The sequence below is a fragment of the Ursus arctos genome, unplaced genomic scaffold (genome assembly GCF_023065955.2).
Source record: "Ursus arctos isolate Adak ecotype North America unplaced genomic scaffold, UrsArc2.0 scaffold_34, whole genome shotgun sequence".
In the NCBI taxonomy this organism is placed as follows: domain Eukaryota; kingdom Metazoa; phylum Chordata; class Mammalia; order Carnivora; family Ursidae; genus Ursus; species Ursus arctos.
Genome location: NW_026623030.1, coordinates 21,871,602 through 21,886,236, shown reverse-complemented (window position 1 = coordinate 21,886,236; position 14,635 = coordinate 21,871,602). Strand labels below are relative to the sequence as shown.

General features: G+C 43.8%; 1 protein-coding gene across 12 annotated transcripts in view; it reads right to left on the bottom strand.

Annotated features, from left to right (window-relative positions):
- HECTD4 (HECT domain E3 ubiquitin protein ligase 4) overlaps window positions 1-14,635 on the bottom strand; it is a 176,483-nt gene that overhangs the window by 39,239 nt on the left and 122,609 nt on the right. For all 12 annotated transcript variants that reach the window (XM_048221298.2, XM_048221299.2, XM_048221303.2 and 9 more), the window contains 8 exons: window positions 8,004-8,107; window positions 5,545-5,706; window positions 5,288-5,436; window positions 4,922-5,001; window positions 2,534-2,697; window positions 1,654-1,891; window positions 654-790; window positions 93-219 (listed from right to left, as the gene is read on the bottom strand). In XM_048221298.2, coding sequence (XP_048077255.1) covers window positions 93-219; window positions 654-790; window positions 1,654-1,891; window positions 2,534-2,697; window positions 4,922-5,001; window positions 5,288-5,436; window positions 5,545-5,706; window positions 8,004-8,107 — 1,161 coding nt within the window. The remainder of the gene's footprint in view (window positions 1-92; window positions 220-653; window positions 791-1,653; window positions 1,892-2,533; window positions 2,698-4,921; window positions 5,002-5,287; window positions 5,437-5,544; window positions 5,707-8,003; window positions 8,108-14,635) is intronic.

The following is a 14,635-nucleotide window of genomic DNA, read 5'->3' as shown; positions in this document are numbered from 1 at the left end:
ATGAGCCCCTCTTTCCTGATTTACATCTGAGTTCCATCTAAGCACAGCTCAAGTCATGTGGGAGCTCCCAAGGAAAGTGCAAAGCACCAGACCTAGTTGTAAAGCACCCTTGATTTGGTCCAGGCCCGACTTCCGCTCCGCCTCATTGCGGAAGCGTCTTCGGATCGTAGGAAACACCTTGGTCTCCCAGGCTTTCACCAGCAGGGCATAGTGGTCCTCCTGGAAGGAGAAGGCAAAGGCGTGAACAGAGAAGAGGTGCCTCATGAGGGTGTCAGCCCTTCCCTGACCTACAGCTCCCACCCACTCCAAGGCCAGTAGCAGAATCAGACCCTCAGATGCCAGGGCAGGCATCAGCCAGACTGCGGCAAGCCCTTCCTCTCCTTCTGAAGCCAAGTAAGCACTCCACACGGTCCCCAACCTTACTGCTGAATCACTGGCAGGGTACTCCATTTCTCCCACACCCAGACTGGTACTGGGCCAAAGAGCAGGTATTGCTACTGATATGTGGTTTGAAGATGAATGTTCCAGAGCTACCGTTCAAACCGACATAACTGGAGGTATCACCGCTCCAGCCTTGGTCCCTCAGCTCAAAATCATTCCTGGTGGCTCGTCCTGGTCACCAGGGAGCTGTGCAAGAGCTGTGGGCCTTGTACCTGGGGGACGTCATCATCATCCTCGTCATCACTTTCGTCATCTGCGATGGGAGGCGGGTGGGGGTCTGGGCCCGAGGTGATGAAATTCTCATAGCTGAGTTCTACTTTATAATGACAGGAGGTGTCACTGTCATATTCTGTAACAGAGCACAGTGACAATAAATCCTAGGCACAAGCAAGCCAGAAAAATCATGAACTTCTCCCCCCGAGACAAACCAGAATCTCTTCATTCGTGTGAAAGACTCCTAGCACTTGGAGGGATTTTGAAGAAGCCATGGAATAACTAACCACGTATCATTATCCTGAATCCTAAAATCGTTTTTATGGATAGAATTCGCTCAATTTAGAGGAGAATTTGGAAAGTTCTTCATCAGGAGAAAGAAGAAAAGAGAGTCTTAAAACAGTTTGCAAACCAGTATCTCAAGGGCCAGTTACAGTTTGCACACACCTTTAGACCAGGAAGCTTGGTTTTATTTGATTATGAAGTTCTTCTAATAATCGGGAAAGTTTTTTCAGTGCACACCTAATACCCACCACCTAGATTCCACAATTAGTGTTTTATTATTCTTTGATGACCTCAGTGTTTGTTATTTTTTTATGATCTCAGTTTTAAAACAACTTAAATAATTGACATTTTAAAAATAGAGGATTTCAATCGCTTCTCGGCCTTTTGGCTAAGATCAAGTGTAAAAATAGAGGATTTCACATAAAACTCTGGGGTCTTTAGTTGTCTAATCAAACGTGGACAGTCTCTCAGGCTTGCATTTCCATGTGGCGATATTCTGCCGGCGTTGAGTAACGGCAGGCTTCCTGGGTGCGGGGAATGTACTTTCTAGTCAGTGAAAGTACAGTGTCACCACCTCCTGCTCCCCTTTCTCTTTCACCGGGCCCACCACCCCATAACCAGCGGGCACTAGAGTGCGCCCAGGCCGGACGGGTTTATGGATAGCAGCATCTGCATTCCCAGGGAGCAGCAGGGCCCCGGGAGGCGGCGGCTTACGTTGCTGAGCAGTGGCCACGGCAGCAATGCGGCACGGTGGCCCATGAGTGCCCGGGTCTGACGCAATGCTGGTGCCGGCGTCATTGTCGCTATCGGATGCCATGGCGAAGGGCAGGGCCTCAAAGTTAGCACTGATCTCCTCTGCCAAATCGGTGCACAGGTCGGCGGCGTTGCGGTGGGCCTGCCCTTCAGCATAGGCGAACGGGCGGGAGCCAAAGTTAGCTCGAGTCTTGGTGTTCTGGGAAGGAAATCAAATTACGGATTGAAAGGGGTTAGGTTTGTTTATTTATTTAACACTCCAAGGTGAATGTCACTCAACGTCAAACCAGAGGAAGGGCCCCAGCTCTGGGAGAGCACGCGGAACGAGGCAGACGGGCCCGTGTAACTGCGTGCCCTGGCGCTGAGACAGAGCTCCCCATAGGCCAGCCGCCTCTCCTCCCCCTGACCTCACTCTCCCAACTCTTGGCTACTTGGACAATGACCTTTCCTGTTTCCAACACTGTTTCTTGCTGCCTGACGCCACTGCACAAGCTGCTCCCTTCACTGGGGACATTTTTCTCCTCTGATTTTGCCAAGTTAAGACCAGTTAATAGTCCAGACCTTGGTCAAGCATTGCTTCTTCAAGGTAACGGGAACACGGTCAGATTTGCTTCCATAAAGTCTACGACTTGCAATCGTGCTGTGATGGTTAATTTTACTGTCAGTTTGGCCACAGGATGCCAGACTAAACATTATTATGGGGTGTGTCTGGGAGGGTGCCTCCGGTGAGATCAGCATTTGAATGGTGGATTCAGTCGAGGAGATTGCCCTCCCCAGCGTGGCAGAGCATCATCCAAATTACTAAGGAGAATTTGTTTTCCTTCCCAGTAAGATAACCTGCCTTCTTCTGAATGTGAACCACAGGCCACATCCCGCCAGAGACGTCTTCAAGATACGGCGACAGGCGCTGCCCGCAGTATGTGAAGTACACCCGGCCCTTGGCTGGCTGCCCTGGAGGAGGGGGGGTCCCCTCAGTTCTCTCCCAGCCAATTCCTGCCACGTCACCTATGGCAGAGAACAGGAAGGAAACATCTTGTTTTCCCTTGTAGTGATTATGAAATAAACTTCCAAATTGCAACCAGTGTGATTAGGCCACATATCACTATTTATGCCACTAGTTACATCTGAAAAAAGGTCTGAAGTTATGTATTGTACTTGAGTAAATATAAAGTAACACAACAGAAATAATTTAAAAAAGAGAAGTCAAACTATTCAGAAGAAAATGCCTAGTGTCTAAGTTAGTTACCACAGTTTAATTACACATTGAATTTAGCCTTTTTTTCCTGGCAGCCAAGACAAAAAGGGAAAACATTAGGTAGGACTTTTTTTAAATAGAGAAATATAAGTTTTTCTCTTTCGACACATGGAAAATTACTTATGGCACAAAGGTAAAAAGACAGTATTTTCTAAGTTTGTGGAAGATCTAGAAATGGTCTTAATAATATAAAACCCAACCCATAACGTAAGCTAGAGGTACTTTTTTTTTTTAAGAGCATTTTCCCTTTAGGTATTTATTTTTTTGAGATTTTATTTATTTATTTGACAGAGACAAAGAGACAGCACAAGCAGGCACAGCAGAAGTCAGAGGGAGAGGGAGAAGTAGGCTCCCCACTGAGCAGGGAGCCCGATGTAGGGCTCTATCCCAGGACCCCAGGATCATGACCGGAGCCGAAGGCACATGCTTAACTGACTGAGCCCCCCAGGCGCCCCAAGAGGTACATTGTTAAATCACACTATGTCCTGGTGGTTACTTATATGTATTTAAGGCATTTCTGCAAGAAGCTAAGATAAGCCAAGCTAATTTCCGACGAGGAACTGAACTGGACAGCGCTCAGAGACCAAGAGGAGCGTGTCCACCACATCGGCGCCCACACGCTGGCTGCGTCAGACTTTCTGAACTCCTCAGAAGTGCACGAAGTTCTACGATTCTGCTGTTGATTGCAGAGTCTCCAATGCTTCAGATACCACGAGGATGGGCTTCCCAAAGGCTGGGGACTTATCACTGTCTACCATGGCATCTTCAGGGCCCAGAAAAGTACCCAGCACATAGGAGACGCCCAGCGAGTATCTACTGACAGACAGACAGACGCCAGAAGTGTTGGTATAGAGGTTGAGATGTCTGCTGTAAAAAGTGAGTCCTTGATTCCTACCCAGACACCCTTCTCTAGGAAGAGGGTGGCATGTTTGCTTGAGGTCCAGTCCCAAACTTTCTCAAGCAGCAAAATGTGACCAAACAAAATAAACGAGAGCAACAAATACAAACCCTACTTATGGTTCCCATGTACTCCCCAAACCCTCCTTTGTGCTGAAAACACTTCAGTACTCAGCTGAAATGTCCGAGTTCTGCTCCAGAAAATGAGAGAGAAGTAACTGCCAGGAAATTATTTCTAAGTCATAACTTGACCATAACTGAAAACACTACACTCCCCGAAAGGTGCAATTTAACAAGCAGCTCCCTAACTTAGTGATGGCAAAATTAGCCCCAGCCCGCTGTGCGAGGTTACCTGATGGATCGAGTGACTTCTTATTCCCCATCTGAGCAGCCCAGACCATCTACCGCGTCATCAGAAATGACGCTAAGGTGTACTGTCTGAAACTAAGCAGCCAACACGTCTCGGGGCTTCTAATGGCAAGAGGACAATGCCTACAGTTTGCTCCATCTATACAGAGCAAGACACTTATATGGAGGCTAAAAAGAAGAGAGAAAGGGGTTTTTTAATGTCGTTGTTGTAACTGAATTGACGGTCTGTGTGACTGAAACTTCTGGGCAGATGTGTTGAAGCAGGACAGATGTTTAGGCTCCCGAGAACGAAGTCTACAGCACATTAGCTACTCATAACACATTTTGCGAGTGCCTCAGGGCTAGTGGTAGACCTCCGTGTTTTTTTTTTTTTTTTTGAACTTCTCTGCTGATCGATGAAAAGCTGACAAAAGACTAAACTTCAAAGAGAAGCAAAAATCTCAGGTTTTTCTAATGATGCAGGAATGAAAGCGAATGTGACTCCTACCTTACCCAAATGGAGGGTCTCAATGAGAATGGTCACGAAAGCAACGGTTTGGTGTAAACTAGCAGACAGCAATGACAAGTACTTGGCTTTCACTAAAAGACGGATTGCCCATTTCTAGTTGTTAAATTTCTTTACTTTTAACCTATTTAGACAAAATCTGGGAACAACAGAAATACGCAGGTAAAAAAAAAAAAAAAAAAAAAAAGTCCCGCTGAACTCACCAGGAGACAGAGTCACGTCCAAGCGCACGCTCTTCCACTGTAACAAACTGGAGCCATTGTAGTGCACGGCTCGGCCATTGCTAGGAAAGAAAGCAAAGCAAAGTCAAGGCCAAGGCTGACTGGCCAACACAGAGGCAGTTACGTAATGAACAGGTCCAGGGGCTTCAGTAGCACCAGAGTAATTAGAAGAGAAACCCTAAGAGCTATTCTCTTTGCCTAAACTTGAATATATTTCCAACTGATATTTTATACATTTTTGGAGGTTGAGATTATATTATTATTTTAGTATTCAAACACCCACAAACACCCACACCCGATACTTTTATTTATTTATTTTTTTTAGTGACAGCAATAGTAGCCACTTACTTATGGAAAAGACAAGTGCCCACTGGGTTAGTCCAAGCCCCATCTCGTTTCTCTGCTTCTGTAGCAAAGCCAAAGGAAACGATTGGTCCAGTGTCGTCATCAGTATCTCCATAGGAAACAATTTCAATCTCCCAGTAAAAAGATGGGGCCTAAGGAAACACCAGAAGTAGGCAGGCAATCAGAGGGCTCCACTTGGGCCCTTGGAACTTGCTTTTTCTTTCAAAGATGGAGAGACAAGAGACAGTGTGATTTCTCACCTGAACGGGAAGTGGCGAGGTGGCATAGATAAATGTGCCCCGGGGCAGACCGCCCCCAGCGCTGGGGTCAGCCAGGAAGGTGACAGAAGTAAGGTGCGATGAGAACATGCAGGCTCGGACAGGCGGGAACACTCGTGAGGGGCTCCAGGTGATCTCTTTGGGCTACAATGGGGGGAAAGTGCCTCATTCAATACAACTGCAAACACAAATCCCTTTACCCTTTCAAAGAAGAAAAACTGTTATCTAGTGGTATTATAATATAGGTACATCTTTTATTTAGGAATATACCTTGTTTTTACAAAGGAAACTGCCTTTTTAACAAGGCAGTCTAGGGGTGCCTGGGTGACTCAGTTAAGTGTCTGCCTTTGGCTCAGGTCATGATCCCAGGGTCCTGGGATGGAGTCCCCCATGAGGCTCCCTGCTCAGTTGGGGGTCTGCTTCTCTATCTCCTTCCGCCCCTCCCCCTCCACTCATGCTCTGTCTCTCACTTTCTTTCAAATAAATAAAATCTTAAAAAAAAAAAAAAAAGGCAGTCTCTATGCCCAGTGCTGCTCTCTAGAACCACTCTTTTAGCTCTTAGAATGGTTCATTCTGATACTCACTTCTATTCTTTTTTTTTTTTTTTTAAAGATTTTATTTATTTATTTGACAGAGATAGAGACAGACAGCGAGAGAGGGAACACAAGCAGGGGGAGTGGGAGAGGAAGAAGCAGGCTCCCAGCGGAGGAGCCTGATGTGGGGCTCGATCCCATAACGCCGGGATCACGCCCTGAGCCGAAGGCAGATGCTTTAACCGCTGTGCCACCCAGGCGCCCCTCACTTCTATTCTTCATTCTGATACTCACTTCTATTCTTCTATGCTTATAATGGCTTTTTAAATATCCCTTTAGGACATCACTTAACTTCTGTGAGGGCAAATGAGGCTTTAATTCCTACGGCTCTCCTTCTCCTTACACACATGCGGCACAGGCCCTCACTCCCTCATCCTGGCTGTGTAATTACAGACCAAGTTTCAGACCCATCAGTGGTCAGAATTTATATTCCTGTGACTTACTATTCAGCTCAAAGCCAAGAAGGAGTAATATTATACTTCCTTTTTTTAATTAATTGCCTCATCTTTTTTACTTTCATAATTTTTAATAAATCTAATCATAAAGTTTATGCTTCTCTGTCAATAAAAGCATACATTTTTTTAACCCCTCAATTTTGTTTTTATCCAAAGGACTAAAAGATGCGTGTAACAATTAGCTCCGAGGATGTTCATCGGATCACTGCTATGGTAGAAACTGGAGATGATGCAGATGGGCAACAAGAAAAGCCTGAGTGGGGAAACTGAGGCACAAGCATAGGCTGGACTACTAAGTTTCTATTGGTTGACATGAAAAGGCATTCACCATCTAGGGAGGCAGAAAAACTAGTTGCAAACAGTATGAACAGCAGAGATCTGTTGTCATGGAAAAAGTATAGGCGATCCATCACGCTAATACTCTGACAATGCTAACTGGAGATGCTGAGATTTCAGGTGACATTTTGTCTTTTATATATTTTTAATTTTGAAATAGTTTCAAACCTATAGAAAAATTTTAAGAAAATGGTAGTTTTTGTACAGTCTTACCTAGATGCACCAATTTTTTGAGATACAAATTACATAACATACAATTTGCCCACTTAAAGTGTATAATTCAATGGTTTTAGTATATGCTGAGTTTAGTACATATCACCACCATCACATTTTAGAGTGTTTTTGTCACCCTTAAACCCCTCCCTGTTAGCAGTCACTCCTCATTCCCTGCACCCCTGCAGGCCCTGGCAACCACCCATCTGCTTTCTGTCTCTAGATCTGCCTGTTCTGGACACTTCATATAAAATGACATCCCATAATACGTGGTCTTCCGTGACTGGCTTCTTTCGCTTAGTGTAATTTCAGGGTTTATCCATATTGTGGCATGGATCACTGCTTCGCCACTTTTTTTTTTTTTTACTTCGTCACTTTTTAAGGCTGAATAACATTCCATTTTACAGGAACATGCATTAATTTTATGCATCCATTATCAGGTGATAAGCATTTAGTTTGTTTCCACTTCTTGGCTATTACAAATAAGCTGCTAAGAACATTCACAGAGGTACCAATTCTGAACACTTTGCCACTTTTGCTTTTTAATCACCTCTTCGTCTCTATGTATACACTTATCATTATAAGACGGACTATAGATCTAAAATTGTCCAAGTTTTTTTCTGTTATTGATAACATAAGAAATGATTTACAAATTAATGAGTTCTGCTCCTTTGCTGTGATCTCTCGTTATTCAGAATCTCAAATCAACATGCTCCGACCTTCAGAGACGATAGCGCATCAGCACAGAGTGTGCATCTCCAAGTGGCTTTGCAAACGCTCATTCTAAAAGGTCACTCAGGAGCCCCCCGGCATTCCTTAGCGGGTGAGCTGCAGACGGGCTCACCTGTCTCCGGTCGGCCTGCAGCGGCGGCGGTGGCGGCCGAGCACAGTCCCGGTAGAGCATCCGCAGCCGTTCACACTGCACTTCCACAACTGCCAGCCGCTCTCCTGGAGGGGAACGCGCCCAACACGCGAACATTAGTCCCACACCCCCGGAGCGCTCCAACTCTTCAAAGCAATAAAATGTTTCACACAGGATTCAAATTCTTACACAAAAGGGAAGAGCCTGAGATATCTTTGTCTACTACACTGCCGGATCCAGAACCCGGCTTCCTCGGTATTTACCACCTCACTTCCAAGATGGGGTAACAACAGCACCTGTGCCTCACAAGGTCGTGAAGAGGAGACGAAGTAACACAACTGGAGCTTTTCGCTAAGTCCCTAGCACAGGGCGAGCACTCAATAAATGGAAACTATTATTCTCACCATTGAAACTGATTTTTAAAACATCTACTATCTCTTTAACATCTCCTGCGAGCAAGGCACAGTGCGAGATCCTGGAGAAGACAAAGATACAGGAGCCAAAGCTCCACTCCTGGGAGGACAGAGGAGATGCGTACGTGCATTTACACGTCCGAGAGCGAGTGTGGGACAAGGCTGCGGTTTGCGATATGATCCAAGCACAAACACTGGCACAGAGAGGGGAGTGAGCACTTCACTCCAGGACCCGGAAAGGCTTCATAAAGACAGGCTTGAGTTAGATCTTGGAAAAGATGGGGTTTCAATAAGCAAAGAAGGAAGGGAATTCCGGGTGGTTTGGCAATTTGAGAAATGGTCTAGGAGAGTCAAGAGTGAGAGGTCTTCGGAGTACCTCAATCAAGGCATAAAAATTAACTTGAAATGGATCAAAGGCCTGAAAAAAACTTTACACTTAGAAGAAAATAATGCTGTAAACTTTCATGATTTTGGATTAGGCCATGGTTTCTTAGATATGACACCAAAAGTATATGCAACAAAAGAAAAAAGAGAGAAACTGGACTTACCAAAATGAAAAATGTGTTTCAAAGGACACTACTGAGGAAATGAAAACACAACCCACAGAATGGGAGAAAAGATTTATGTGCTACCTGATCAGGGACTAGTATAGCTACAATTATAAAGAACTCTTATAATCGGGGTGTCTGAGTGGCTCAGTCGGTTAAGCGTCTGACTCTTGGGTTTCAGCTTAGGTCATCATTTCAGGGTCATGGGGTTGGGCTCTGTGTCAGGCTCCATACTGAGCACTGAGTCTCTCTTCCCCTCTCCTTCTGCCCCTCCCCCGCTCGTGTGCAAACTCTCTAAATAAATAAATAAATAAAATCCTAAAAAAAAATTGGGGCGCCTGGGTAGCGCAGTCGTTAAAGCGTCTGCCTTCGGCTCAGGGCATGATCCCGGCATACCGGGATCGAGTCCCACATCGGGCTCCTCCGCTATGAGCCTGCTTCTTCCTCTCCCACTCCCCCTGCTGTGTTCCCTCTCTCGCTGGCTGTCTCTCTGTTACATAAATAAATAAAATCTTTAAAAAAAAAAAAAATAAAATAAAGAGCTCTTATAATTTTTTTAAAAGATTTTATTTATTTGAGAGCAAGCATGCGTGCAGACAAGCAGGGGGGAGGGGCAGAAGGAGAGGGAGAAACAGACTCCCTGCTGAGCAGGGAGCCCAACACAGGGCTCAATTCCAGGACCCTGAGATCATGACCTGAGTCGAAGGCAGATGCCTAACTGCCTGAGCCACACAGGCACCCAGAACTCTTATAATTTAACAGTACAATGACAACCCAATTAAAATGGGCAAGGGAGGGGCACCTGGGTGGCGCAGTCGTTAAGCATCTGCCTTCGGCTCAGGGCGTGATCCCAGCATTCTCGGATCAAGCCCCACATCAGACTCCTCTGCTAAGGAGCCTGCTTCTTCCTCTCCCACTCCCCCTGCTTGTGTTCCCTCTCTCGCTGGCTGTCTCTCTCTGTCAAATAAATAAATAAAATCTTAAAAAAATAAAATAAAATAAAATAGGCAAGGGATTCAAATAGACATTTCTCCGAAAAAGATAAATGGCCAATAAGTACATGAAAAGATGCTCAACATCATTAGTCATTAGGAAAACACAAATCAAAACCACAATGAGATACCACTTCACACCTACTAGGATGACTGTAATCAAAAAGACAGACACCAGCAGGGCTGGTGAGGACCCCATCCACTGCTGGTGGGAGTGTAAAATGGTGCTGCTGCTGTGGAAAACAATTCCTCACAAAAGCAAGCAGTTTCTCAAAAGTTCAACACAGGATTACTGTACGACCCGGCCACGCCACTCCTCCATACACCCAAGAGAACTGAAAACATAGGTCCACGTAATGGATATGCATTGTTACAGCAGCATTAGTGGTAACTGCCAAAAAGCACGAACAAGTATCCATAAATTCATCAATAAACAACCTGCAGTCTATGCACACAATGGCACGGTACTCAGCCGTCACATGTACGGAGAGCTGACCCATGCTGCGACATGGATGAACCTTGAAGACGTGGTGCTCAGTGGAAGACGACAGACACAAAAAGGACAAATATTGTAGGATTCCACTGGTAGGAAATCCCCAGGATACGTAATCCAGAGAGACAGAACGTAGATTCGAGATTCCCAGGAGCTGGGGGAGGGAAAATGGGGGGGTTATTGTTTAATTGGTATTGGGTTTCTATTTGGGATGGTGAAAAAATTCTGGAACTATATAGTGGTGATGACTGCATAACTCTGTGAATATACTAAAAACCCAAAGAAGTGTATGCTTTAAAATGGTAAATTTTATGGTATGTGAATTAAACCTGAATCTTAAAAAAGGTCTTAGGAGAAATCAAATGTAGTCCAATAAAAGTAAAGCAGAGTTTGTTTTGGATAGCGAGAAATTTATTGACTTATACCACACGTAGAGACACCAAGACACCCATTACAATCCAATGATATGGATTAGAAGGGGAAGGGAAAGAGAAGGGAAAGATAAAACAGACTCAAAGTGGAGGCAGGAGCCAGGCCAGGCCATGAAGTGTGTGCCCCCGTCCATTCTTTAACCTGGGGTGGGGCCCAAGCCCAGGTCTGTGCTTCCCAGTGGACAAATCAAAGAGGAAACTATTCAGTTACAGGATGCATGGAGTCCAGTATAGAAATGTAAATTAACTAGTCATAAAGAGCCTAGCTAGCTTTGAGAAACACTTTGCAATTATTAAAATTAAAAACTTGTTCCAAGAGAACTTATACACAGAATACTGGATGGTCCAGTGAGTAACGTGTGCAACAGTGTTCTTACAATCAAGCAGTAACCAGTGTCAGGAGATAGTTCAGTGGGACTGGCTGGAATTATACTGAATAAGGGAAAAGCAATTCTTACGGGTTATAATGGGGGCTATCTGGCAGAGGTGAAGCATATCTGCTGTGAGGTAGGCTTAACACAAGAGGAGATTTTACAGAATCTAGTGTGAGAGTAAAACGTTCCTATACTTCCGATGCGGGAAAGGCAAAACTGACTGTCCTCTGGCCAGAGCCACAAGTAACGGCCAGGACTGGCTGTGAACGCATTCCAGTCTGTAAATGACAGCTCCACAGCAGTAACTATGCTTAGGGAAGCCAGCATCTCGTTGACAGCTCCACGCTCTTGACGGCCATTCAAAGCAGGGCTTCAGGAAGCCAACTACGATGACAATGTGGAAAGACAAGGTACATGAAGGAAAAGTTTGGGAGTATAATGTAGATGTCTGGACAAGAGACAAAAAGCACCTGACTTAGGAAGCTGGTAGTGGAAATGAGCAGGAAAGGGATACATTTCAGGAGCATTTCAAAGGAAGAACAGAACATGGCAAACGATTGGATGTGGAAGGATAGAAAGGAGGTGTCTGTCATATTTAACTCAGTATCTCAGAGCCCAAAATAGACTGAGTATCATGCCTACGACAGGAAAGTCGGAAAGGAGAGCTGACTCCAGAGGAAATAATGACTTTAGTTTTAAATGTGGGGTATTCTTGAGGCTAGGGGTCCTAAGAGAAGGGGCCAAGAGGCCTGGCTAGCCAGGGAAGGACTACCCATAGAAGAAGACATGGAAAGCAGAGGGGAGGGCAGATACACAAAGGAAGTGGTTGGTAAAGCTTAGAACAGTTCCATCAAGTGAGGTCTGGGCCTCTCCTAGCACGACTGCCCAGGCTCACCTTCAAGTAATGATTCTGACTTTTGGGTGGAGCTTGGAAAGCATTTTAAACATCCTTCCGAGGGATTCTTACGAACTTTCAAAGTCTGAGAAGAACCCCCCGCTCAGGGAATGTGTATATTTAGAAAGTAGGGAGTAGAAAAAACAGTTGGACCAGAGAGGTTCTGGCTTCCCTAACAACATAAAGTTAGGAATTTTTTTTTGGTTTCTACATGTCTTTTGTTCAATATTAAAATTTGTTTCCTATGCTGTTTCAACCAAGGGATCCAATGAACTTTGCAGAAATATTTCTTCATGGGAAAAAACTCTCTGGCGTAGTGCTATCTTCCTAGACCAAATGGAATTAGGTATTCTTTTCCCTGGATTAGAGAAGCTATACAATTGAGCTAGGAGTAAGTCAACATTATAATGGCCCAGTCTTCTGCTTAATTCATCCCAGAGGAAGTAAAATAATGGAAGAAATTCATTGAATTTTTTTTCACTTTAGAAAATCAAGTATATTATTGCATGTAAATTTCACATTTTCATACATGAAATAAGAAGTCTTGATATATTCAAAAATAAAAATCAAAGAACTGTTTCTCTTCTACCCATCACCTTGAATCGTTTATTAAACAGCATTTCTTCTAAGTCTAGGACTTTCTTGTGGGCTCTAAGAATCCACCACAACGTTACAAAGTAAATCAGATGCAGGACTGGTTGGTTGCTGGCAGACTGAGAAGCCAGTAAACTTTGGTATGTACTTTAAACTTCAGAGCTCTTTCTGGTAACCTAATAAGTGAGTTATTAAGGACTGTTAAACTTGACATAAGACACTATTTTAGGGTATAAACTGATGTGTATAAGCTCATGGTCTTCTCTTTTGTGGCAATTAATAAACACTTCCCACACATTTCTACCCAACTCTTTGTGACCACAGAGTTCTCTTCCATTAGGGAAAATGGGTTAGGTGGGTTATTATTAAAACCATTTGAGGCCACTGCTCCAAATTACAATTCCTAGCTTGTACATTAAGTACGAAAGTTAATTTCACAGTTTAAGACCTTCCTTATTTGATAAAATGTATAAAAGGATAGAGTGCTATAAAACAGTGAGTGATCAGGGCCCCTGGGGGGCTCAGACAGTTAAATGTCTGCCTTCGGCTCAGGTCATGATCCTCGGGTCCTGGGGTCGAGCCCCACATCTGGCTCCTTGCTCTGGGGGGCATCTGCTTCTCCCTCTCCCTCTGCCCCCAGCTTGTGCTCTTTCTCTCTCAAATAATAAATAAAATCTTAAAAAAAAAAAAAAAGCGAGCAATCAATTCATCAAGTACATGCTTGCTAAAAATCAGTCATATATGTCTTACAATGTAACGTAGGCCAAGAACATGAAAAAGCAGAGGCAGGGAACAAAGGCCCAACCACAAGTACAAAGCTGAATTATGGGCAAACATTTAGTCACAGTTTCCCCAGAGAAACCTAGCAAATTCCTTTTCTTCTGTTCTTATTCTCTATGCTCAGGTCTCTGAGGTTTATTAATAGTTACTGGTTCCACAGTGCTACACCTAAAAGAGGAGGGAGATTTGAAGAGTAAGACACATAGAGAGTGAAGACGAAAAGCAAAGACCAACCAACAGAAATTGGTACCACGTGAAAAAGAACAAAATTTTAGGGACAGAGGAGAGATTAGGGAGTGACTGAAAAAGCAAATGGCATGAGAAATAGTAAATAATATGGATAATAAAAATGACACCCCCCCCCACACACAAAGGATAACACTAAAACCAATAAGGAAGTCAAAGATAGTCATTTATTCCTTACAGTTCACAAAAATGCTAGCACTAGAGACTGAAGAAGGCTAATCTGTGAACAATTTCTTTTGGAGTCCAGTTAGATCCTTGGGGACAAAGCATAAATTTTCACTTAAAAAACACCCAGGCCAACTACCAATTTACAGAAAATCTGTGAGGGACTCAAAAATGACACCACAGAGATACAATCAGCAAAATCCAGACTATAGGAAACCGTTCAAAAAAAAAATTGCAAGGCAAAAAGAGCATAATGAGGAGAATCTAGATTTTAAAAGAAAATTAAAAGACAGCAATGAAATTACAATGTAAGAATTTTATTTGGATCCCAATTCAAATAAATATAAGTATGACTTTATAAGAAAATTAGAAAGTTGCACACGGACTAGATAGTTAATAATATTAAAGAACTGTTAATTTTTCAGATGCGATAATGGTATGGCGGTTTTTTAAAGAGTCCTTCTTTTTTAGAGACACATACTAAAATATTTATGGGTAAAATAATATCTAAGAATCTGCTTAAAAACAATCCAGGAGGCGGGTACAATATAGATGAAATAGGACTGACCATGAGTTGGTAACTGTTGAACCTGAGGATTCCTTATCCTAGTCTCCCTATTTTTTGTTTAAACTTTTCTATGAACACAGATACACACACACACACACACACACACACACACACA